This window comes from Acomys minous, assembly GCF_964271855.1.
Source record: "Acomys minous genome assembly, chromosome: 14".
Classification (NCBI taxonomy): Eukaryota; Metazoa; Chordata; class Mammalia; order Rodentia; family Muridae; genus Acomys; species Acomys minous.
Genome location: NC_140496.1, coordinates 83208672 through 83233714, shown reverse-complemented (window position 1 = coordinate 83233714; position 25043 = coordinate 83208672). Strand labels below are relative to the sequence as shown.

At 43.5% G+C, this 25043-nt stretch overlaps 2 protein-coding genes across 6 annotated transcripts in view; one reads left to right on the top strand and one right to left on the bottom strand.

Moving 5' to 3' along the window:
- Nucleotides 1-10586, top strand: part of AP1AR (adaptor related protein complex 1 associated regulatory protein) — a 34404-nt gene extending 23818 nt beyond the window's left edge. For 2 of the 5 annotated variants that reach the window (XM_084756356.1, XM_084756353.1), the window contains exons 5-10: nucleotides 1004-1100; nucleotides 2366-2464; nucleotides 4491-4546; nucleotides 5159-5232; nucleotides 5651-5779; nucleotides 8870-10586. In XM_084756356.1, the coding sequence (XP_084612482.1) occupies nucleotides 1004-1100; nucleotides 2366-2464; nucleotides 4491-4546; nucleotides 5159-5232; nucleotides 5651-5779; nucleotides 8870-9132 (718 nt within the window). In that variant the 3' untranslated portion in view covers nucleotides 9133-10586. Of the gene's footprint in view, nucleotides 1-534; nucleotides 732-1003; nucleotides 1101-2365; nucleotides 2465-4490; nucleotides 4547-5158; nucleotides 5233-5650; nucleotides 5780-8869 lie in introns of those variants that run through there. The other 3 variants (XM_084756357.1, XM_084756354.1, XM_084756355.1) reach the window with 2 other exon arrangements.
- An 8279-nt stretch (nucleotides 10587-18865) lies between these two features.
- TIFA (TRAF interacting protein with forkhead associated domain) lies at nucleotides 18866-21092 on the bottom strand (the record flags this gene model as incomplete). Its single annotated transcript, XM_084755220.1, has 1 exon — nucleotides 18866-21092. The coding sequence occupies one exon, from the start codon at nucleotides 21090-21092 to the stop codon at nucleotides 20535-20537; it is 558 nt and encodes a 185-aa protein (XP_084611346.1). The 3' UTR covers nucleotides 18866-20534.
- Between the last annotated feature and the right edge of the window lie 3951 nt (nucleotides 21093-25043).

Sequence of the window (25043 nt, the reverse complement as noted above, 5' to 3'; positions counted from 1 at the left end):
GGAGTGACAGAAGCCGATGAGTGCAGTGAGCTGATGCGTGGCTCTAGGCAAGGACATGGAGACAGGAAACAGTAGTTAGGAGCAAAGTGCTAGACTGCCGGCTTTAAGTTCTAGCGCTGCCACATACATGCTGCTCCTTAATCTACGTCTGTCTCATTTCCTCACGTGTAATCTCTGTCTGCTCGGTGTGGGTGTCGGGAGGAGCTGGGTATTGTAAGTACTGAAGGAACAACCCGTGGACGTGAATGACTCATAAATGTAGTGTGGGTTAAGGACCCCTCCCTGCCCTTTAGGGAAGGGAAGGAAGAATAAGACAAATTGAAGCGCGGAAGTGAAATGAAGTTGCTTTTAATAAAAAGGCTTGAATAAGAAACTTAAGGAAGTTACAGAGTAGTTAATGCAGGTGGCCACCTGGTGTAAGTTAAAAGACTTGCAGGAGACTGAGGCCCAAATGGCTGCTGTATGTTTTTCTAGCAGCCCACAGCGGAAGGGACTGAATGTGGGAGAGACTCGGGGCCAGAGTGAGCAAGCAGAGTGTTTGGAGTACAGTAGAACAAAGAAGGCGAGCAGTGAGAGAGGAAAGGCGTCGCCGTTTCCCTACGTGGAGGCCAGGAGGTCACTGGCTGGAAGGATGAGGGCCTGGGGAGCCCGGGGAGCTTGGAAGGAGGGTCAGGCTCTGACTGAGAACCGACGAGAGCGTACAGAGGAGTGAGGATGCGCTCTGTGCTGAGGTGTTTGGGGTGCTCAGGGGCAGCCGTGAGGTAGAGCCTGTGTAGAGTAGCAGAGTTCCTACTTCCCAGCAGGCAGCTGTCATGGGAAGCATGAGTGTCATCCTAAACTGGCAGGACTGTTGCTGTATCTCAGCTTCCGGTCCACAGCTGCTTCAGTAAACTTGTCCCACAGTAAACGTCCAGCATGCCCCTGGCTTTGGGATGTGTTGTGTGGACTCGGGTTCATCAGAGGGTTTATTTTGTTTTTTCCTTTCCCTCCCTGTTTTCTCTAGGCCACTTACTGAGGAGGAAATTGTTGACTTACAAGAGAGGCATTATGATTCTATTGCTGAAAAACAGAAAGCTGTGGACAGGAGAATCCAGAGGGAGGTAAGCGGTCTGCCCTGTTGCTGAAGTACATGTCATGCGGAGTGCTGGGGGCGCGGGGGGGGGTGCTCACCGAAGTGTTGCCTACAGTCACTGGCCTCCGTTTATATAAACAGAGACAAATGATTTAATGTGGAAACCTGTTCCAGCTTACTATAGGTCATGCAGTGTCACATGACAGCTGTACAGCATTCTTTAAAAACAGTTCTCAGTTCACTAGTAGAGTGCCAAGCAAAATCAAGTTCCTTTGCCTCAGTCAGCTTAACCCAACTGCTCTGTTCCATAGTGAGCCATATATAAGGTTTTGTGTGTCTTGGATTTATTTGTTCTCAGTGAACCATGTAACCCTACCAGCCGTAATTATTACATACATTTAAGGAAGTGGCCTGTAATTAAGGCTTCATTCCCACTGAACTAAAGACAATTAGTTGTATTTCGTTCTACGCTTAAAAGCACTCTTGAGCTGGGCATAGTGGTATGTGCCTATAATCCCAGCCCTTGGGAGCTGCTGGCAGGAGAATGAGTTTGAGGCTAGTCTTGGGAACATAACAAGTTCAAGGACAGACAGCCTGAACTATATAGTGAGATTCTGTATCGAAGTAACCTTATGGTCTTCTAGGCCAACTGTAGAGTACAAGGTGCTGGGTTCAGTCTGCAGCACCAAAAAGAATTTTTTCAAGGAGTAAAACGCAGTATGTTTAGTACCATTAGTGATTTACAAATGTATTAATTTAATCTACATGAGATGCTAATAGTGCTCCAAAGAAGAAAAGGTTAGTTCTTAGTTTGTTAACTTGGATTTGATATGCAGTGGTTATCGCTAAGGTTCTGCTTACGCTGTTATAAATGGCGCGAACTTAAATGCGAAAGTAGAGTTTAGATAATGAATACTAATAAAATTGAGAAATGTATATAGATGTTAGTCAAGTGGAAAGACAGGGATTTGAGGGAAGCAGAGATGTGATTGGCCTTGAATTTAGGAGGGCCAGAACCATTGTTGTCAGGGTGACAAGCATTAAAATGATGACTGAAAATGAAGATCATTGCATTTTCTAGTGAGTTCAGTAACGTCTTATGTATCATCTCGGGTATTTATTTATTAATGAATTTGAAATGAGCAGCTACAAAAGTCTTAATTTTGATTTGGTTCACAGATATCAGTTATTCTCAATGATTTATGTTTTGTTTTATAATCGGAATAGCTGGTTTTTAGAGCAGCTAGACAGGTTCTGGTTTCCGTTAATCCTTATCGTTTTGTTCATGTACAGTTAGCCTTACAAGAGGAGAAGTTAAGACTAGAAGAAGAAGCTTTATATGCTGCCCAGCGGGAAGCAGCCAGGGCAGCAAGGCAGCGAGCGCTCCTGGAGGTGAGGGGGAGACCCCAGCGCACACCAGGCTTCCTTCTCTCCTTGTGTTCTCTGACAACTCCTAGCTGGGCCTTTTCTGTAGAATCAACAGCTCCTTGTTTAGCAGAGGATGTACTTATGCATATATTCTTAGGACTCTCAAAGGCAAATTCATGGATCGTTATCTTCTAGAAGTAACATAAACATGTGCCTGATATTACGTAAGTGTAGCTTTAGTTTAGCAGAAGCTGATTCTCGTTTAACCTAAAGGTGAATTCTGGTGCTCTGAATTCAAATTCTTTTGGGGAAAATATTGTGTTTAGAGGGCAGGTATTTCAAAACTAGCCTTCAATATAATTTCCCAAGCATTTTAGTGTATTGTCATGAAGATTTTTTAAAACAATTTCTTAAATTGTAAGACTCTCATTCTTAATATAAGACAAGCTATATGCTTAATGGCTCAATAGGGGTATTGTTTAATTCTCAGTGCCTTATAGGTTTGAGACATTAAGCATTAAGAGTCTTGAGAAATCATTGGCATTTTATCAGGGAAGGCAGATCTACCGTCTCTTACCAAGACATGGGACGATGGCATTATCCCACAGTGCTTATCAACTGTCGGTAACAGATTTTTATAGAGCTAAGTGTCAGGAACAGTATCAGGAAGATTCTTAGTTTACAGTTCACAGCAGTCTTAGGAGAGGGGACATTTGAAGCCCCTGCTCTACAGATGGCGAAGGTGACGGCAGATCTTCTAGCTGACACACTGGAGAGCCAGAGTTCCAGCATGGTGCTTAGCCAGCACACTGCTGACTGGCCTCCTCCACTGGGACCTGTGCGTGTTTGCCACCACAGTGTTAAGTAGTACAGGTTCAGTAGCACAGAACTCCAGTCACAGGTGGCAATTCAGAGAACCTGAGCAATTCCATCTTTGTGATTTCTGTATGAACTGTCTTTCTCCCTCTATGAGGGGGTGGGTTTCAGCCGACGCTTTATGGGGACGTGCCTATGGGGACATCCTAAATAGTGGAAAACTTTAAAATTAACTTTCACTTTCTATGAAACTAATTGTTCTTAATATAGGCATTCCCTTTTATAATAATAAATTCTCTTTCTACCTTGTCTTTGGTTAAAGCAGTGGTTCTCGGCCTGTGGATTGAGACCCCTTGGGCAGCCAAACAACCCTCTCACAGGGTCGCATATCAGATAATCCTGCATATCAGACATTTGCATTATGATTCATAGCAGTAGCAAAATTACAGATATGGAGTAGCAATGAAAATTATTTTATGGTTGGGGGTCACTACAACATGAGGAACTATATTAAAGGGTTGCAGTGTTAGGAAAGTTGAGAACCACTGGGTTAAAACACCGCATTTGATGCATCAGTTTGGGTAATCGAGGTTCTGTGTTCCTGTTTCCATGACTAAATGTTTGCTCTGGGAACACATCATCTGCACATTGTACATGGACCCAACTATAGAGATGTGTGCTGCCTTACTGCTTTTCCTAGAAACTGGGTCTGCAAAGGCAGTATAGTAGCCATCTGTAATCAACAGGGGGAGAAGCAGAAGCTAGCACTCATGCCAGGAATGCACAGCCACTGTCAGAGCTCTGAGACTGCTGGCTGAGTCCCAAGTGATCCATTGCCATTAGAGTTCTTCAGCTTTCTGGTCCTTAGATTGCTCTTTAGTCTAGCAAAAAGGGCTGCAGCATAAACCAGCAGTTGACATACCTGCCACATCCTTCTGGTCACGGGAGTTCTCAGGACTACTGAGCATTAGGAGCACCAGCACACATCTGTCTTCATCCCCTACACAACACTGCATATTCTCAGCACAAAAGCAGCACACACTGAGAGCTGAGAGCAGCTCTGTTCCTAAACAAGAGGAGGTAGAGGTAACGATGATGGGGAAGGTTTCAGGGGAGTAACACTAACTTTTTGTTTTTAGAAACTAGGTAAAGAAGGATGTTGGCATTGTATGGGTATTTTTAAAGAACATAGCTTGATGTGAAAATGATTTTGTATTACATTGTGTTTCCAAAGCAAGAAAAGCAGAGAGTTGCACAGCGCTATCATCCTAGCAGTGGAGACTATCAAAGGTAAAGAGCGACGTGTGTTTCCTCCTCCATTTGTGGCAGAAAGTGTTATTGCCAAACAGACCAGTGTTTGCCTTGAAGTATCTGTAGACATATTCACATGCTCAAGGCGCTGGGTTCAATCCTCAATGTGCCGCCACCCCCGGGTATGTAACATCTCCAAAATTATATGCATACACATATATGTATTCATATGTACTCCTAAGACATTGTCCTGAAGAGCCCTGAGAGCATTGGTTCTTTAAGCTGTAAGTGGTCATGTATTCATACTGGCTTTGATGCATTTGTAGAGTGATAGCGTCTTCATGTAGAGAGGCATATGGCAGCTGGGCTCCTGCAGGCACGTTGCTGATAACCTCAGTAAAGAGCATGTGACTGCTTGTCAGTATAGGGCTGTTGCACAGGTCAGCTCTGAGGACTGGCCTTCTCGGTTGGTCTCCTTTCAGTTTCAGGGTAGCATTAAAAGGTAAGACCTATTTGCACCAGAGTATTCTAATTGTAAACAGTTACAACTTTGGGGAAATAGGCTTCAAGCCAGAAACACCATGGCTGACGTCGGTACTCATTCTGTTGAATCTCTTACAAATGCATTTTTAAAATTCACTTTTATTACAGTGCAGGACCAGAAGACGACTTTGAATCTTGTTTGAGAAATACAAAGTCACAGTACGAAGTTTTTCGAAGTAGTAGTAAGTCTTTAAAATATTCTCTGAACATCTTCAACATACTTTTTGCCACACTAAGAACTATTTGTAGTTCACAGGAGCATTAAGATATAGAGAGATAATTATCCATCTGTCCTATCCCATCTCATCGTCCGTCCTCCCTTACCCCCCAGGAAAAGAAGAAAATTAAATGACGCTTAGGGCTGGAGAGATGGCTCAGAGGTCCATTCTTCCAAAGGTCCTGAGTTCACTTCTCAGCAAGCTCATGGTGGCTCACAACCATCTATAATGTGTTCTGGTGCCCTCTTCTGGAGTGCAGGTGTACATGCAGGCAGAGCACTGTATAAATAATAAATAAATAAATCTTTAAAAACAGAAAAGAAAGAAAACAGCTGCTGTGGTAGGAGTGCAGTGACTTTAGTTCATTTGGTGTGTGTTCCAGGACTCTCATCTGACGCCACAGTATTGACACCAAATACCGAAAGCAGCTGTGACCTAATGACCAAAACCAAATCAACTAGTGGAAATGATGACAGCACCTCCTTGGACCTGGAGTGGGAAGATGAGGAAGGTATGCTGCCTCAGTTTCCCTGAGAGTCACATTGACCTGTGTTAGTTCAAATAGAAATGTCTTCTACCTTGTGTTTCATTGCATTTAACTTTAGTGTATACAAGTCTATGAAAAATCATACTGAGACTATTTTTTTTTAATGGAGTCACACTAGCCTTGGCTGTCCTGGAACGCGATCTGTAGACCAGGCTAGCCTCGACTCATATAGATCACTTGCCTCTGCTTCCAGGGTACTGGGCTTACAAGCATGAGCCTGTTTCTTATATTGTGTGTGTGTGTGTGTGTGTGTGTGTGTGTGTGTGTGTGTGTGTGTGTACGTACACACGTGCGCTTATGAGATGCACATCACAACGTGTGTGGAAGTCAGAGGACATCTGTGAGAGCATTGGTTCTCTCCTTCCACCATGTGGGGGCCTACCAATTAAATTCAGGCCCTCCAGCTTGTCAGCGTGTCCCTTTACCAATGCAGCCATTATGCAAACTCATGGCTATTATTTTATTAATAATTATAATCTCATAATAAATTACTTAGAACATTACTTAAATTTCTATGATTTTTGAGAGTTAAAAAGCAAATTATTTTGTTTTTCTGAGACAGGGTTTCTCTATGTAGCTGTGGCTGTCCTGGAACTTGCTCTGTAGCCCAGGCTGGCCTTGAACTCACAGAGCTTCTGCCTCCCAAGTTCTGGTATTAAAGGCATGTGCCACCACTGCCCGGCAGAAAGCAAATGTTAATTTTTCAAGCGCCTTTCTAGCCTAATTAATGAAGTTTTCTGCTTAAGGGATTACTGCCTTTTTCTAAGCAGTTTAGTGTCAAGTCAGGCAATGTGTGATTCACTATAATTGAGCAATTTAGTTCTTGGGGGGTTGTGTAGAAGAGAAGCCATTGTTTGGGTTGTATCTGGTTGGTCTTCTGAGCTGTAGTACTTACATGTTGCTCATCCTCAAGAGTGAAGAGCAAAGGGTGATGTTTCATGCTTTGTCTAAGTGCTGACACATTACTAAACAATAAAGTGTCTAGATTGGAGGGCAGTGTAGCTCAGAGGTAAAGTATTTGCCGAGCACGTGCAAGGACCTGGGTGTGATCCTCAGCACATAAAAGAGAGACAATAAAAAAATAAATATTTGGGGAAAATGAGTACGGTAATCATTTTGACACAAGTGCTAAGAATTGTAGCTAAAATATTTACTTGTTTTCAACACAACTTCATGCTAAAACATTGAGAATGTAAGAAAGAATGACAGAGCATAGACCTTAAGGAAAATAATAAGCTTTAGGGAGTTCGTAGACAGTTATGATGAAATGGATCTTAGATATCCTTTATCATGCTAATTTGTTTGCCAGTTAAAAGCTGGACAGGCGGGGAACTTGAATAGTTTCCTGATAGGCTGCATTAGCTTGTTATGTCTTCCCGGTGCTACCCTCCCCAGGCCTGCACTTACTGCACCCCGGTCACCAGTTGTTTGTAACTTACTCTGTCGGCTGTATGTGTGCGGTCATATCCATACAGAAGACTGCTCATTACTCAGATTATTAACAGGGTCGTTCAGCTAGAGTAGGCGGAGGAAGGAGTCCACTGAAACCTTCTTTTCAGTTGATGTACAGCTGCTGCTTCCTTCAGAGAAATGTCAGTGCAGGGAAGCAGGTCCACTGTACAAATGCATATGAGTTCTTAACCCACATAGTTTTTCTGTAGGTATAGGTGTGGGACGGGGCAGGGGGAAAGGGTCAGCCTCAGGTGCTCTAGAGCTGTCTATCTTGTCTCTGCCTCTCTCATTACAGTTGTGATCACACTAGGCCTTCTGCATGGGTGCTAAGGTTCTTTTATTTGTGTGACAAGCAGTTTACCAACTGAGTTTACCATTTCCCCAGCCCTGGCTCATATTTTTATAGTGCCCTCATCTAGTATAACAACTTACTTTATAATTGTTTTAGGACTGACAGACAACAGTGGTAGAGATTTAGTACTCCTTTTCCTTTCTTTACTGTGAGATCTGATATTTTAAGGTCAGAAAATACAGTTGATTATGTTCCCTGTTCTCTGTAACCCCTTTTGCCTCTCCTAGATTTTAGTTCTTTTACCAATGTCAGTTTGTATTGAGGAATTTAGAAGTTCCTGTCCTTTCTTCCCTCCGTCTGCTTCGATTGTTGAAACTATGTTACCCACCATCTATAATGAGAAGTAAAACTAGAACTAGGAAGCATCTCCCTCTACTGTAGTCGAGAGTCAAGGCAGCATGAGAACACAGACCTTGAAGCCAAACTGAGGAAATTTAAGTTGAGCCGTGGTTGAGACATAGCTCAATAGGGGCCCTGGTAAAGCCGAGGGACCGGGAGGACACGCAGCGCTCTGCTGCAGGTTCTTGCACTCTAAGTGGAGTTGATGGTGCAGTACTTAGCCTCACAGAGCTGCCTAATGTACTGGAAGTAAGTGCAGTGTTAGCAGGAATCTGGGATGTACTGGGAAATGCTGTGTCATCACTGTAGTGCCATCTTTGCTTTGCTCCAGGAAATGTGACTGCCATCTGGGGGGAAAGGACCTTGGCAAAGATACCAAGTGGCCTTATGAGACTCAGAGCAATGAACACACTCACACACTCCCCTCCTCTGTTGTATTTGATCTCTGGCCCTTCAGAAATTTTACTTTATCAGATGATCGGTATTGCAGTTTTGGTTTTTTGGTTTTTGCTTTGGTTTTTTGGTTTTGTTTTGTTTTGGGTTTTGGGGGGGTGTTATTGTTTGTTTGTTTATATAAGATGTGACCACGCCCCAGATTTTTCGCCTTGAGAAAGTTTCCACAGGACTGGCTCCATTGTTTAATTCACACATCTGTGGAGACGAACAGGAACAATGATATTATTAAGATGGCAAGTCTTGGTCCGTTTTCGAGACAGGGTTTCTCTGTGTAGCCTTGGCTGTCCTGGAACTCTCTTTATAGACCAGGCTGGCCTCGAACTCAGAGATCACCTGCCTCCGCCTCCTGAGTGCTGGGACCAAAGGTTCACCTATGTGCCTGGCTTAGCTGGCAAGTCTTTTAGTGCAGCTTCTTATCCTTACTGAGATGTCTTTCAATGTTCTTCAAATGCCAGGAATGAATAGGATGATGCCAATGAGAGAGCGTTCCAAGACAGAAGAAGACATCCTGCGGGCAGCACTGAGGTACAGCAGCAAGAAGGGGAGCAACCCCACGTCCGCCTCTGACGATTCCAACGGGCTGGAGTGGGAGAATGACTTCGTCAGTGCCGAGATGGATGATAACGGCAACTCTGAGTACTCTGGGTTTGTGAACCCTGTGTTAGAGCTGTCAGACTCTGCTATACAGCAGTCTGATACAGACCAGCAGATCAGATAGGAAGGAATTGTGTGACCTTACTTACCAAATGTTAAAAGTCAACTAGAATGTACAGATGGCATGTCAAGCCTTTTTGTAAGATGGCAAAAACATGTGACAAATGCTCGATTTCCTAAAAGCAGGAGTAGAGGGAGAGAGCTGAACGCTTCAGTCAAGTGCGATTTCAACATCTGCCTTCTGTGTCGCAGGCCCGACTCAGTGATTCTGACATATCAAGCACTCGTGGCATTCTGTTTACCCTGGTCACGACTGCATCTTAACTCTGTATTAGTTTTACTTTGATTGCTTTACTAAGCCTATCTTATTATAGAAATGAATTTAAAAGTATTGTTTTGTTAATTCTCAGATGTAAAGGCAGCATGAGGAGGGATGGTTAGATTTGTTTTTGCAGGCTGATTCTTATCTAGCATTGTTTACTTTGATTACTTCTTTTAGTTTTTGCCTAGTTGTCAGCAGTTAATTGGAGATGCCCCCAAGGCATGCTATGGTATGGGTTTCTTTCCACACCTACCACATGTACAGATCCTAATTCATTGTTCACTCAATATGGATAAAAGATAATAGGATTAAAGAAGCTTCCAGAGTTTGGACATGTTGAGTTGGTAATAATTAAAACTAATAATATATATTTAAGATTTTTACTTTACATGCCACTATACTAGCTTTAAATTGAGATCTTAAGTTTTTACTTTCTTTTTTTAAGTTCTATATTTCCAGTGAATGATCTTTGAAAGATTTTACACAGAACATATTCTGTGAATGATTTAAGAAAACATCAAAATACGGGTATTTCAAAGTAATTAAAATCCTTTCTGCTATGAAAGGTCCCTGTGATTGTACTGCCCTTTACTCTGCCTTGTAGTACAAGGCGCTTCGTAAAGTGGAGCTAATGTGTACTGACGACCTGCGTCTGAAGCTTGGAAAAGGCCAGGGCTGTGAAATGTTCCTAACTCCTTCCTCGGCTTGGCTGAGGACTGTCACTTTGGCAAGCACACGGTGTCTGTCCCCCTTGCTGTTTCTCTTCAGCAGTGATGGTGCATGCTCTCAACACTACAGGAAGGTCCAGGTAGAAATAGTCAAGTTCTTGCTGTACAGGAAAAATTATGTGGCCCTTTCGATATTTGTACTGCTATACTATGACATCTGTAGCTTTGTCATTTTTTAATCTCATAAAAATAAATATACTTTGATATGTAAATATACATTAGGTTATGCTATTATTTATATCTGTCTTAAAACTTAAATTGTAAGTGTGTCGTGGAGATAATTTAAAGGTCTCTATATTCACGTTGCCTGTGCTAATGCTTTTTAAAGTTTATATTACATCAGATGTATATTTTTGTTTTGGCATAAGCTACTGTTGTAATTTTCTTGGCCTTTTGTTCACAAAGAATTTTCTGAAGGAATGGTAACCTCTCAAGGATTGTGAATAAACATTTTTACATTTAATGATATTTACATATTGCTGATATTGCTTCATAATGGTGCAGGTAGTGTGACTCTTGTCTTATAATTATTTTCTCAAATCAACTGTGAAGATAAGACTGAAACTACATGTAAAAATATGCTTTTCTTACCAAGAAAAGGAATCCTAGTTTTCTTCTTTTATGTTTATAAAATGCTAAGGATAACATTTGTTCAGCAAATGTGACACCAGCTTCTGTCTTAGTTACTTTTCTGCTGCAGTGAAGAGACACCATGACCAGGGCAACTTAAACAAGAAAAGGTGTATCGGGTCTTTATGGCTCCAGAGAATTCGAGTCTTGTCCATCGTGGCAGGAGCAGGCAGCAGGCATGCAGTATGACGCTGCAGCAGTGGCTTAGAGCTTCCATAGGATTCACCCATGAGGCAGAGAGAGTGCTGAGACACGCCATGGGCTCTTGAAACCTCAAAGCCACCCACCCCTAGTGACACACCTTCCTCCAACAAGGCTACACCTCTCAATCCTTCCCAAGCAGTTCCACCAACTAGGGTCTGAGTGTTCAAGTACATGAGCCTATGGGCGTCATTGTCATTCAGACAACCACAAACCACAGGGTGACAGGGCAAGGTAACAAGGCCGAGTGAGCACTTGGAGGCATTTGTTCTGGGTCTTAATTGAGAAGGTGGGGGAGCCTAGTAGAGCATGTCATAGGCAAGGAAAAGAGTATGGACAAAGTTCCTGAGGCAGGAAAAGGAAATTTTCAAGAAGAAAGGCCTAGACTGAAGTATCTGGGTGAGACAAAGCATTGTCAGAGATGAGGTCACAGGTAATTTATGGAAGCTTTCCAGGCCATAGTTAAAGAGCAAAGAAAAAGTGTTTTGATGTATAATAAAATGCTCTTGATACTTTGTTGGAAGCTTAAGATGTATAGTGATCAGATTTGCATTTCTGAAAGCTGGCCTAGCTGCTAAATAGGGACCAGATCATAAGAGGGCAAGCACAGATGCAGGGCACCCCGAGTTGGGTGGGGTGTGGTTTAAGTTTACAAGAGCCATAGTCAGTCATTTTAGAGGGAGATTCAGAAGGGTTTCCTATTGACTTGATTATGGAAATAAAAGCGAGGGCTGGTCAGATATTCCACGCGGTGTATACATTCCACACAGGCAGAACTCAACACTGAAGCAGATCTTGGCAGAGGGCCTCAAGATCTCTCCTGGGATGTAGGAAAGTAGCCCATCCTTAGAGGAACTGTCAGGCCATTTATCATCTGCCTCTGCCAGGAGGCAGTCCTCACCCAATGCCATCACTCCAGTGAAGCATAGAACTGATGTCACCCCATTCAGATACAGAGACAATCTATACAACTTTATGGCCACAGTTCATTGTTGGCTCCTCAACAACATAGACACAGACTATGGGTCTGCTTATGTCACCTGTCGTTTGGCCTCCTTGATTCAGTGACATCTGAGGAGCATCCATGAGAATGACTCCATGCTCCTGTTGCTTTGCTGTGTGCAAATAATAAGTGTCTGGGTTCATTGCTTCCCTTCTAGATAAATCCATGGATATTTGACAGCCAACCAGCAACCATGGCTCTACCTGCCAATAACGTCTTGCTTCTGATCTGACTTAATCGGCACCATGGGAAGAACAGATTTGGTGAAGTGGGAGGAATGAAAATTTTTGTTGGAAAGGCTAACTATTTCCATGGGGATATCAAAAGGTGTTTGTGCATATGCCTGCCATCAAGGAAGAGGCGTCGCTGTAAGTTTAAGGATTCTTGGTAGATAATGTTTACTTGTATCTTTGCTACCATTAAGTAAATACCTTAGCAAAAGCAACTTGAGGGCAAAAGGGTTTATTCTGGCTCATTGCCAAGTATGCAGCCCATAGCAAGGACGTCTTGGACCCAGGAGTTTGAGGCAGATCACCGTTGTGTTCACAGTCAGGAAGCAGAGAATAACCAAGGCTGGTCCTCAGCTAGCTTTCTCCTTTCCACGTCATCCGAGACTCCACCCACTTGAATGGTACCATCTATAGTTGACGTGCCTCTTCCTTCCTCTAACTAGATGATCCCTCACAGGCACACCCCAAGGCTTCTCGCCTTGGCAATTCTGGGTCCTGTCAATTTGACATTAACCATAACAGTGACCGGGGTGGTATTTTAAGTCATAGTAGCTGAGTTCTCCCACAGGGAAGTATAGGCAGAGAAGCTAAGCTGCTCTCGGGAGTGGGGTGGGGGCGTTGGCAGGGGGGTAAAAAGGCTCCTAAAGATGCAGATACATAATTTGAGAGTGGGGTCACTGGCATCAAAATGTCCTGATAGGGGGGACTGGTGACCTTGGGGAACAGCAAGGGTGATGGATGAGGTGTGCTAGGCAAATGAAGGAGGTGGTGAAGGATAACAAAGGGTCAGCATAGATATTTGCAATTTTTCTGTTAGGGAGCTGGAGGGGGATGAGGCATTATGTGGGGGATCTTACTGAAGAGGCTACAGTTTATCTCTAAAATGATAGTTTGAAATTCCCCCCTTTCATTTTTAGAAAATGGATAATGTATTCTAGCAGAAGACAGACTTTGCATTTTACTTTAGCTACAGAAACCCCAGGCATAGTTTATTAACAAACATCTAATAAGATATGTCAAATGCAGTATTTTCCTGTCTTTATTTTACTTAGTATCTCCTATTAATATTTTGATTGTAGAAAGCAAAGTGGAATACTGTAAAAGAAACAGCTTCACCAAAATGATACTTAACACCCTCGGAAAACGTTAAAGACGAAATGAGATGGAACTTGAAAATTATTGTTATGAGTATTTTGTTAAAATTAAACATTTATTTGGAGACTCCCTGACACCTAGACCTAGTGACATTCTTTCTAAATTAATTCTCTAGGAAAACCCAAGCCACCCAGTGTTGAGAAGGCTACAAAGCTGACTGGGATGGGGCTGGTGAGATGGCTCAACAGTTAAGAGCGCTGGTTGTTCTTCCAGAGGTCCTGAGTTCAATACCCAGCAACCACATGATGGCTCATGACCATATGGGATCTGATGCCTTCTTCTGGCATACAGGTTGTGGTGGTTTGAATAGGAATGGCCCCCTTAGACTCATGTGTTTGAATGTTTGGCCCACAGGGAGTGGGACTATTGGGGGATGTGGCCTTGTTGAAGGAAGTGTGTCACTGTGGAGGCAAGCTTGAAAGTCTTATATGCTCAAGCTATGCCCAGCGTGGAACAGTCTCATCCTGCTGCCTGTGCATCGAGATGCGGAACTCTCAGCTCCTCCAGCACCATGTCTGCCTGCACACTGTCATGCTTCTTGCCATGATGATAACGGAGTAAACCTCTGAAACTGTAAGTCAGCCCCCATTAAATGTTTTGTTTTCTTTAATAAGCGCTGCCGTGGCCATGGCGTCTCTTCACAGCAGTGACACCCTAAGACACAGGTGTACGTGGAGATAGAGAACTCATTAATAAAAAAAATAATATATAAATAATAAATTTTAAAAAGAAACTCGACTGGGAGAGTTAGAATGATGAAGACTCAGAGCTAAATTATCCTGAATTATCTGTAGTCCCTTTGAGGCCTCCATTGCCCACCCTTCTGACTCAGCTAACATTCTTAGCGCCACCGAAACCTTTGAAATGTATTCTTAGCAGAGTCATTTTACCCAGCTGCATACTAGCCCCACCAACATATTCATTCCTTGACTAATAAAAAAAAAAAATCTCACATAATCACATCTATGAGGCATCCTTTGGGCATCCTGGTATATGGTTACTCAAACTATCTCCTATCCCCTTTTAGTTCTGTAGTGGTGAGAGCTGTGTCAATTCAAGAGTACATGAGATACAAGAGCCAGCTGCTCGGTGCTACTCCTAACGTAACACGGAGCACTGTGATGACAGACGCCACGCCACACCGCAGCTGAGCTTCGCAGAGGCCCTCTGTGGGAGGCACTGTCTTAATCCTTAGTTTCAGAGAAAGGAAAAGGAAAACAGAGTGTCAGGAAGCATCAGCAATGATGATAAACCCCGGCAGTCTGACTCAGCCCACATTGAACGTCAAGCTTCCTCCTGCTCTAGACACTGGGTCAACATTGTTTGTGAGGGTTTGGGAAGTTACGGGTTTGTTTTGTTCTGTTTACTTAGCCAAGGATTTTTAAAAACTTGTTTTAAAATAGCCCAGTGAGCTGGGTGCCCCTAGCGCATATTTGTAATCCCAACACTTGGAGAGGCAGAGGCAGGTGGATCTCTGTGAGTTCGAGGCAAGCCTGGTGTACAAAGAGAGGCCAGGACAGCCATGGCTATGCAGAGAAACCCTGTCTTGAAAAAAATCAAAACAAAACAAATGTTTTTGTACCAGGCTATCTTCTATGGGGGAGAATTCCTGAACAGAAAGAAACCAAAAACTTGAGTGTCTGGAGAGCTAGAGATGTTGCAGGTCTAGGGACTAATTCCAATTTATCTTAAGTTAGTTTTAGCCCGCTACATAGCCATGCCTTGCTCCCTTCTATGGTAGAGCCTTACATCCTGACTGCAGATAAAACCTTTTGGAGTCTATTAACAACACCTTAATTTCCCACCAACCAAAAGGATAAGAGTCACCAAACCACATCTGAGGCTTACAGCAGAGTGCTGCAGCCACTCACTTACTGTTTACACCAGTGCGTCTGAAAAGCTCCTTGATGTATGACTTGCCTTGTTCTGTTGCTAAGCAAACGTCATGAAACTGCTTCTGAGTCAGTACATGGAACTTGGGGCCCATGGTCACTCATTACTCGGCTCCAGGATAAAACTCTTTCTCATCCCCTTTGAGTTGAGATTTGTGGGCTTTGTGTGTCAACACGTGTGAGCTAAGCTGCTCTCACAGTCAAGTCCTCTGTGTCCTCCTACAAAAGAGCACTGCAGCTGGGCTTGTCGACTGTTGACTTCCTTCCTTGGTGGAAGGGCTCGGGAGGGTCTTGGGACTCTCACCCACAAATCCCTCCTTTCCTCTTGGCTTCAGGGAGAGTTAGAGTACCTAAGTCGGGTAAGGGGTGCCACCTGCATGGTCATAGAGGAGTCATTATCCATCCTACGTGAGCAGACCTTCTTTGCAGTGTGGCTCCTTTTAATGCTCCTGCCCGTGACCTCTCACCCAGTGCCCTGTCTGTCAGAATGACCTCTGTTGGAATCACACCTACTTTGTGTCTGGGGCCTCAGGAAGAGAGGTAAATGCTGTCTGTCTTCCTCTGGGAAGGCGTTTGAGCAGCAGAACATGAGGAGGCCTAAGATGGGTTCCATTGCCTCAGTTTACAGCCTGTCTAATAACCTCAGAAGTTTTATGATGAATTGTGCTTTGGAGCAGGAGCAGGGGGACTTCACTGATGCTGGTGGTGAGGCCAAAGCACTCACCTCCCGTTCCTTGGTGGCCTTCCATCAAGAGGAAAATGAAACCAGCAACAGAGCTGGAGCCACTGTTGCCCTTGCTGTCCCATAGCTCCTGATCCTAAAGCCAATACTTAACTGGGTGAGCTACCAGCAAAGAAAGCTTTTCCTGTAGACAGAACAGCAGAAGAATGGGTTAACTGGATGGATTCTGAAGCAACTCAGACCAACTAGAGGCTCAGGGAATCCCAGCCCCACGCTTGCAGCAGGTCTGTCCCTTAGTCACCACCTGCAATGGAGACTGATAGTTTCAGTCACAGCCCACACCATAAGGTGGTAACCACACCTACTACATTCTTAAAGAGTAAGGAAGTAGCTGAATGCTAAGCAGGAAAAAAACAAAAGAACCATAGGTCACAGAGAGGCAGCTGCCATTCAGATTGCCAACAGCATCTCCCAGACAGTAAGGTCATGGCTAGTTTTCTGTAACATGTGTTGTAGCCCAGGTGAACACACCCCGTCCTACATTCACTGAACTCTGTTCATGTTAGAGCTTCTGCCTGTCACTCAAGGCACTGGATATGGAAATAGAATTTTCTAGAAAGTGGTTGTAAAATCATATGCGAAAGGAGGTAATTGATTCTTCAAAAGTCGGCCTCAGCTCTCCACCCATTCAACTGTGTAAGTCTTTACACCTATAAATAAATCTAAAAAAAGAAAAAAATTTAACTCTATGCCAGGGCCTGGAAATGTGACTCAGCAGTTAAGAAGAACTCAATCACTGTTTTTTGCAGAGGACCCAAGCTTGGTTCCAAGTACTCAGGCGTGGCGGCTCACAACTTCCTGTAACTCTAGCATGGACCTCCACACAGGCATACTTTAGTTTTGTTTGTTTTGCTTTCTGGTTTTTTTGTTGTTTTGTTTTGTTTTGAGACAGAGTTTCTCTGTGTAGTCTTGGCTGTCCTATTCTTGCTTTGTAGACCAGGCTGGCTTCCACCTGCCTCTGCCTCCCTGAGTGCTGGGGTTTCAGGCATGAGCCAAAGCTCCCTGCTTCACACAGGAATACTTATAGACATAAGTTTTTAAATAAAAACATTAACAATCGTATGCCACATGAGTTCACTTTCCCCAGTACATTGCATGTAACACTGGCACGAGTTGGTGTGCCCTTTTAAAAGCCTGTTTCCAACTCCCAGAGGCAGAGCTCATAAGACCTGTGCTGAAATTTCCTCTTAGCTACACAGTGTGCTGCATCAAACACCACTTTTCCTTTTTCCTCATTTTCACTCATGCTAGGTTGATTTTGTTGTTGCTGTTGGTATTGTTATTGTTGTTAGAAAATCCTATTTTCTTTCAACCCGGCCACACACCAAGGCAGCTGTTTTACAATGTGACTATGTTACCTTCAGAGAGTAATCACCTTCAGTGATTAACGTGTTGGGAGTTCCTGTGACCATGTGCATGGAGAATGGGGCCAGCACAGGCCACACCAAGGAATGAGGCTGCCCAGTGCAATCCCACTGCGCGCCTGAAACACTCCTTCCTTTTGTTCTGTGAGATATTTCAGACTCCCTTGAAGAACCTCCTCTGTGCTTGAGTAGCTCAGGAGACATTTTGTTATTTGTAATCAGAACACTATTATAACTCACGTATTGCACTCCTAGGCAGCCTATTCACACTGGAAGCACGTCTAACAAGCTAGGTGATCTAGTTTGCAAATTTGCCTCAGAAAAGAAAGTATAATCCTAAAGCAAGGTAAAGTAATGAAGGCTATTGATTGACAGTGCCTTACTCTGTTGGGTTGAATAAAAAGGGCCCCATAGACTCATATATTTTAGCGGCTCATTCCCAGTTGGTGGACTGTTAAGGAAGGATCTGGGGGCTGTTACCCTGTGAGAGGAGATATGTCACTGTGGTTTCTAAAGCCCAAGTCAGGCTGGGTCGCTGTCTCTCCACCTTCAACCTGAAGTGAATTCTCAGGAGCTGCTTCAGCACCACGCCTGCTTGCTTGCTGCCCCAATGCCCCACAATGACAGCCACAGACTCACCCTCTGAAATGGTCAGCAAGTTTCCCAGATAAATGCTTCCTTTATAAGTACTCTGATCGTGGTGTCTCTTCACCGCGATTGAATAGGTACAGCGATAACCTTACATGGGAGGGAGTATGTTTGCTTTCTCTTTGCTGCTGTAACAAATTGTTATAATTTGCAACAAAGATGTATCATCTCAAAATTCTAAGGGTCGGACATCAATGGCAGGTGCCACTGGACTAAAGGGTCCTTGCTAAGGTTTCTCTGCCTTTTCCAGCACGTGGATGTCTATGCACGTTTTCTGGCTTCAAGATGTCACAGCTTTCCTTAGTTTAAGGCCTCCTTCATCCAAGCGCAAAGCCCTTACCAGTTAGCCAAGTCCTTGTCACACTTCATCATTCTGGTATCATCTGTTTTATCCTTCCTTCTTTTAAAGACCCTGTTATTAACTGAGTCTGAGATAATCCAAGATGATCTCTTTATTTTAAGACCATCTAATGAGCAACTTTAATTCTATCCACAGCATTCCCTTGTCTTTGCTATGTCATGATGTACTCACAGGTTGTGGCAGTTGGCTCATAGACACATGGACACCTGTGAGCCATTCTTTGCTTACCACAGGAGTCAGCAGGAAAACTGAACAAGAAATGAAGCAGTCATCTGGGTACATAACACAGTGACAGGAAATGGCACCCTTAACAACAACCCTTGACCCAGGGCAGCATGTGAGGTCCTATTTTACAGTCAGGAGTGATGGTGATCACCACCAAGATGCATAGTGAAGATAGTATTCATATGGCACCAGGCTGAAAAGCTTATTAGAAATAGTTTCAAAAGGTTGTTGGTTGATTTTAATGGTTTTTTTTTTCTATACCCACTCTAGCTCCCAAATATAGAGACAGAGACCTGTTACATTTATTAATAAGCTTTAAGCACCATAACTGGGCAGATATTGATCTATTCTAACCTATCTATGCTAACTTGGCCTACTTCCTAGCCACATGCCCTGTTTCCTGTCCTCTAGTATTTCCCTGGCCACCTCTTCTCCATCTTTGTCTTCCTGGCAACTCCTCCACTGCAACCTCCTCCCTCCTCATGGCCCAATGACCTTCTTCTCATGGCCCAGCCTCCTCATGAAAACATCCTCATGGCTTGGTGACACTCTCACACTCTCTCTCTCTCTCTCTCTCTCTCTCTCTCTTTCACACACACACACACACACACACACACACACACACACACACACAGAAGTTCTGTCTACTGTCTCCTCTGCCCAGTCATAGGCTCTTCAGCTTCTTTATTAACCAATCAGAGATAATTGGGGAGTAATTTTTACACAACACTGAGACAGGAGATTCTTCAATAGCACTGAAAATGTCAGAATCTATTAACATTTAGCACATCTTAACACAATGTGAATGAAGATCACCGCTACAGGTTGTTGCAGAAATTAAGTTACATTAAGCTAGGCACCGGGGTACACACTTGTAATCACAGCATTCAGGAGCTAATGCATGAGTTCAAGGCCAGCCTGAGCTTTCGAAGCAAGATGTTGTCAAAAAAGCAAAATTAAAATATGTGTATGGCTAGCTTTCTTCACTTGACCTACTCCCACCCCCAAATAACTGTTCCTGTTACAGCATGAAATTTTCATTTACCAAGGAAATTATACTTCCTGGTAATGCTGGAATTTACCTTAACATGATTGCTATCGTTCGCTTTTACATACCATTCACTAGCATTTAATCTAGCTAACGTGAGAATCTTTTAAATAAGTACAACTTCATGTGAAGCTGAAACTTCAGAAATATTGGAGTATTTGTTATAAATATTCACATATACTCACTTCTGCAGAGCCCCCTAAGAACACATTTTCTTTCCTTAAGAAGGTTCAAAGAGCAAGGGGCCTGAGCTCTGACTTTTATCATAAGCCAAGAAGGTGTTAAAAGTGTTGATTTCTGCAACTTTTAAATGTGTAAGATACTTACAATTCACTTTCAGTTTTGTAAGAGAATGCTTTTAACCTCAATGGTCTTTAAATGTTAAAAAAAAAAAGCAAAACTGCCGTGTTAGGAATAAACATTATACTTCCATAGAAAGAAAATCAAGGTGTTAGTTCTCCAGGCTTCCCATATGAAAGCACAGTGACTCAGACAGCACTCTAGGACTCACTGCAGGGCTCCGGCTCTGCAAGCGCTAGCATGCCACAGACACCAGCGAACAAGCTGCAAGAGATCCAACCTTGCAAAACATAGGCTGCTACGAAATGACGTGACCAAGACAAGAGATAGCTGCTGCCAAAACAAAGCACGGGAGTGGCACCAAGCAGAAAAAGGAGCAAGAACAACCTTAGGACACAGAAGACGTGTCCTGTACACCAGCCCTTACGGATGCACACTTAACTCTCTGTAGATCCAGAATGAAAAGACTAAATTGATGACAAACACAGTCTAGAGGCTTTTCAAAGTCGACACGCAGATATGTGTGCTGCGCCACACTCACAAACTCCAGAGAAGCAGAGCGCCTCTCAAGTGGCTCCCTGTGTCCTCATCCTCCGTGTTCTCTACTGGGACTCCGGTCACGACTCATTTTCATCCATTTCTGTAGGAGACGTTCTGTGGGTGAAATAGGATGAGTAGCCCCCATCTTCGGGTATGGGACTCTGTGATGGCCAGTTGTTCTCTTGTAAGAGTGGTCTTGGAGACAAGATGAATTGAGTCTCGAAGGATTCCACTGACTCTCCATCTTCCTTCTCCAGCAGGAACTGGTACTCCCCAAACCTGAGCATGCACCTGTAAGGCAGGTCCATCTTATTGAGGTAGCCGAGCTCCTGGTTGTCCACCATCAGACTGGTCTTCTTACTCATGTTTTTGACTTCAAACGAGAGGACCGAGCTGTTGAACTGTTTAAACGGCTGTAAAACAAACTGAACTCGGGAAACCTGTTTGTCCTGAAAGGTATACCGACAGAGGTTGGAATTGCGTCCAAATTTCACCACTTCAATAGAAGGAAATTTCTCTTTGTTGCAAAACCTTATTGATTTAAATATTCCACCTTGCAGCTGGCCAGGATGATAAACAGTTATCTGGAGACACGTGACCGTCTCTTCTGTATCTGCGTCTTCAAAGGTGGACATGATGTTCTCCGGGGCTGCAACAGTCAAACAGTCAGGTTAGTTCCTCCAGTGCTGCCCTCTTGTGGTGCAGGGGGCAGGGAGGGGGGAGGGAGGTCCTCAACTGAGAAAAATACAAGGAAGGGGTGCTATCCCTCTTCCTCGCTCTTTGTTTCAGTTCTCCTTTGGCCGTTCTCATAATGTGCATGATTGTTAACAGCACAGGGATTTTAGGGGAAGCAGAGAGTTAGTGTCGATTCCTTTCTCATTTAAATAGCGATGCAAACTGAGAATTAGGATGGTTGTACTTTAAAAAATAAACTCAGATGTGTTGTGGTGGCATGCCCTTTTAATGCTTGAGGAGCTAAGGCAGAAAGATCATGAGTTCAAGCCCAGCCTGGACAATCTAGTGAGACTATAAAAACCAAACTGATTTGGGTTTTAATATCCTCAGAGGAACTATACACAAAGAAAACGTACGGTCTATTAATTCTATTACAACATGATTACTATAAGTTGTGAAACCTTTTTATTTTTATGGACTTGCTTTAATTAATTTTATTTTATTTTATGTGCATAGGTGTAGGGGTGTTACAGCCCCTGGAATTGGAGTTATAGACAGTTGTGAGCTGCCATGAGGATGCTAGGGAATTGAACCCAGATCCTCTGGAAGAACAGCCAGTGCTAAAACCAGGCTTCATTTACTTATTTCATAAATGACAGCCAAGGAAAGTATCTTTTGTTAATTTAGAGATTAACTTTAATCTTAATTTTTCATTCCTATCTCTTGCAGCATACTGAAGTTCCGACAAGGTAAGGGCTCCTCAAATGTAAATTGAAAACCAAAGCATTGAGAGGAGTCATCAAAGTCTTGAGCCACGCATGGTAAAAATAACTGAAATGAAAGCCAGCAAGAATTAACTAACATGCAATGGGTGGAACTGAATAAATCGCTTCATGCTGTCATTTGAATATACTTTTATTATGATAATAAAGGCTCATTATTCAAGAGGAATTATTCGAGACAGCATGAATGAGAGTAATTACACTGTTATGCAATGATGTAATTAGCAATTGATAAATAGAATTCATTGTTGTGACTCTTGGGTAACATCCACTTTCCACCTATATTCCCTGTCTGTTTAAAAGTTTTCTACAATAAAACTACATTACACTTGGCAAGTTAAAACTTCAGAGGCAGGCAGATCGATGTGAGTTCGAGGCCAGCCTGGTCTACAAAGTGAGTCCAGGACAGCCCACCCTGTCTTGAAAAACGAAAAAAGGGCTGGAGAGATGGCTCAGAGGTTAAGAGCACTGACTGCAATTCCAGAGGTCCTGAATTCAATTCCCAGCAACCATACGGTGGCTCACAACCATCTATAATGTGAACTGATGCCCTCTTCTGGCCTGCAGGTATACACTGCATACATAATATATACATAATTTTTAAAAAAAGAAAAAAGAAAAAACAAACAAACAAACAAAGAAACTTCAGAATAGAGCCGGGTAGTGGTAGCCTACCTGTTGTCCCAGCACTTAGGATGCAGAGGCAGACAGATCTCTGTAAGTTCAAGGCCAGCCTGCTCTATAGAGCAAGTCCAGGACAGCCAGGACTGTTACACAGAGAAACCCTGTCTCGAAAAACAAAACAAAAACAAATAAACAGACAAAAAACCAAATGCCCTTCAGGATAGAATGATGGACTTGGAAGATGGCTTGGTTGGTAGAGCACTTGCCTTGCCAGTGTAAGGACTGTGCCTAGGTTCCCAGAATTCACATAAAAAACTGAGGAGCAGGCCAGGAGGTGGTGGCACACGCGTTTAATCCCAGCACATGGAAGGCAGAGGCTGGTGGATTGCTATGAGTTCAAGGCTAGCCTGATCTACAATGTGAGTCCAGGACAGTCAAGGCTACACAGAGAAACCGTGTCTCGAAACAACAAAAACAAAACAAACAAACAAACAAAAAGCCTGCAGAGCAGCTGGGTGTGGTGGCCCATGTCTGTAATCCTAGCACTCAGCGAAGCAGAGGCAGGCAGATCTATGGTAGTCTTGGTGTGAATTCATTCTTAGGGTCTTTTTTGTTTTGGTTTGTTTGGTTGGTTGTTTTGTTTTTGAGACAGGGTTTCTTTGTGTAGCCTTGGCTGTCTCATTCTTAGGGTTTGATGAACCTCTGAGTCCATATTGTGATTCCTTCCAGCAAACACCGTGGTAGAGTTTGTTGCCTCTGTCTCTTGTTCCCAGCCGGCCCTTTAAAAAGGCTCCCCTGCCTTGGTCTGCTGGCCCATTCCATTAATAACTGTGTCCACACAAACAGCGATGCAAAAGCTTACTGCTAAGCAGATGTTTTAAAAGCGGCTATGTAGTTCCACCTCCCTGCATCCCTTGCCATAGCATCAGCAGCCCCCTAAGGAACTACTACTTCCGTCTGAGTCCCAGAGGGAAGGGCCAAAGATGGACACATTAGGCATATAGCCTATGAACAAGAAACCCATTCTGAGATTTCTGGGGCCTATTTGTTACTGCACCATAAGCTGATCAATGCATTCACCTGTCCTAGGAAGATGAAGTGATGACAGCCGCTGACAGTTTAAAAGGCCTGTGCTTATGATATACCTACCGTGTGCTAGGCACGGGGCTGAGGGCTCGACTTTTACCATCTCTGCCTGTCTTCAAAACAGCCCCACAAACCACCCCTGTCCAAGTGAGGGAGGTGTAGTTATATAGAATTTAAAGAATTGGTTCCGGTCTAAAACAAGGTGTCACAGCCAGGATCCCAACTCTTAGCACTACACAAACTGCCTCCCTTCCAGGATTAACAGTTAATACTTTGCGAACTGCAGACGGTAAGAGAAGAGGGGTTCCGAAGTGTGTGTGTGCTGTGGCCAGCAGGAGGTGAGCATGGACACCATTGTTAAGGAGGGAAGTACGGCTGCTGGTGCTGCCTCATAGGAGGATGTGAACCAAAACATCAGCTTACCACAAATGCCAATCATCCTCTTCCTGCATGCAAGAATATGAGCAGAGGCCTACCACTCACGGACCACTCTGCAGCTTGTTTGGGGGGAATCACAAAGGCCAATAAACAAACTAACCTATTTGTTAATGTCCAGAGGCACAAGAACCTTCTTTGTTTGTTTGTTTGTTTGTTTTGTTTTTAGAGACGGGGTTTCTCTGTGTAGCCTTGGCTGTCCTGGACTTGCTGTGTAGACCAGGCTGGCCTCGAACTCATAGCAATCCACCTGCCTCTGCCTCCCAAGTGCTGGGATTAAAGGCCTGCCCCACCACGCCAGGCACAAGGACCTTCTACAAAGTATCTTGAATCCTTGTCGCCTCAGTATTCAGTAGAAAGAGAAACAATGCTTAAAATAACCAATTTAAGAGTAGCAGTTGTTTTTTGTTTAGTTTTTGTTTGTTTGTTTTTAAGCTACTGGTGTGTAGAAGCTAAAAAAAAAAAAAAGTGCTTTTGCCCTCTGCTGGCTTTAATTCACCAACTACACCGAAGGCCAAGGGGCTATAAAGTGGTGACAGTCATTGTCCTAGGAAGGAGAAACCAAGGGCCAGGGGCAGGAGAGAGACTTCTCACTGCACACCGTGTACCTTTGGAATTTGACACCATGTCTACTAAGACCTGTTCAAATATTTAACAATTTTTTCTCTACAAAACCTACAAACCATTAGTTTTTTTTTTAACTGAAATAGAATTAGAGATAGTAAAGGATTATTGGCAATGCATTACATTATATATTACTCTGCTATCTGACTTTACAAAGTTGTAAAACACTAACGGTGCGACAAACATTAATGATTGTTCACAAAGAAACTATTGTACAAGGAGAGAAATGAAATGAAAAACAAGTTCTGCTAACAGGCAGGAACCAAAGGCCTGGGTCCTGTACTCCAGGCTCAGGGTGTTAACCTTTTAAATGCTGGATACCCAGAGGCACACACTCACCTGAGAGCCTTCCAGTGGCCA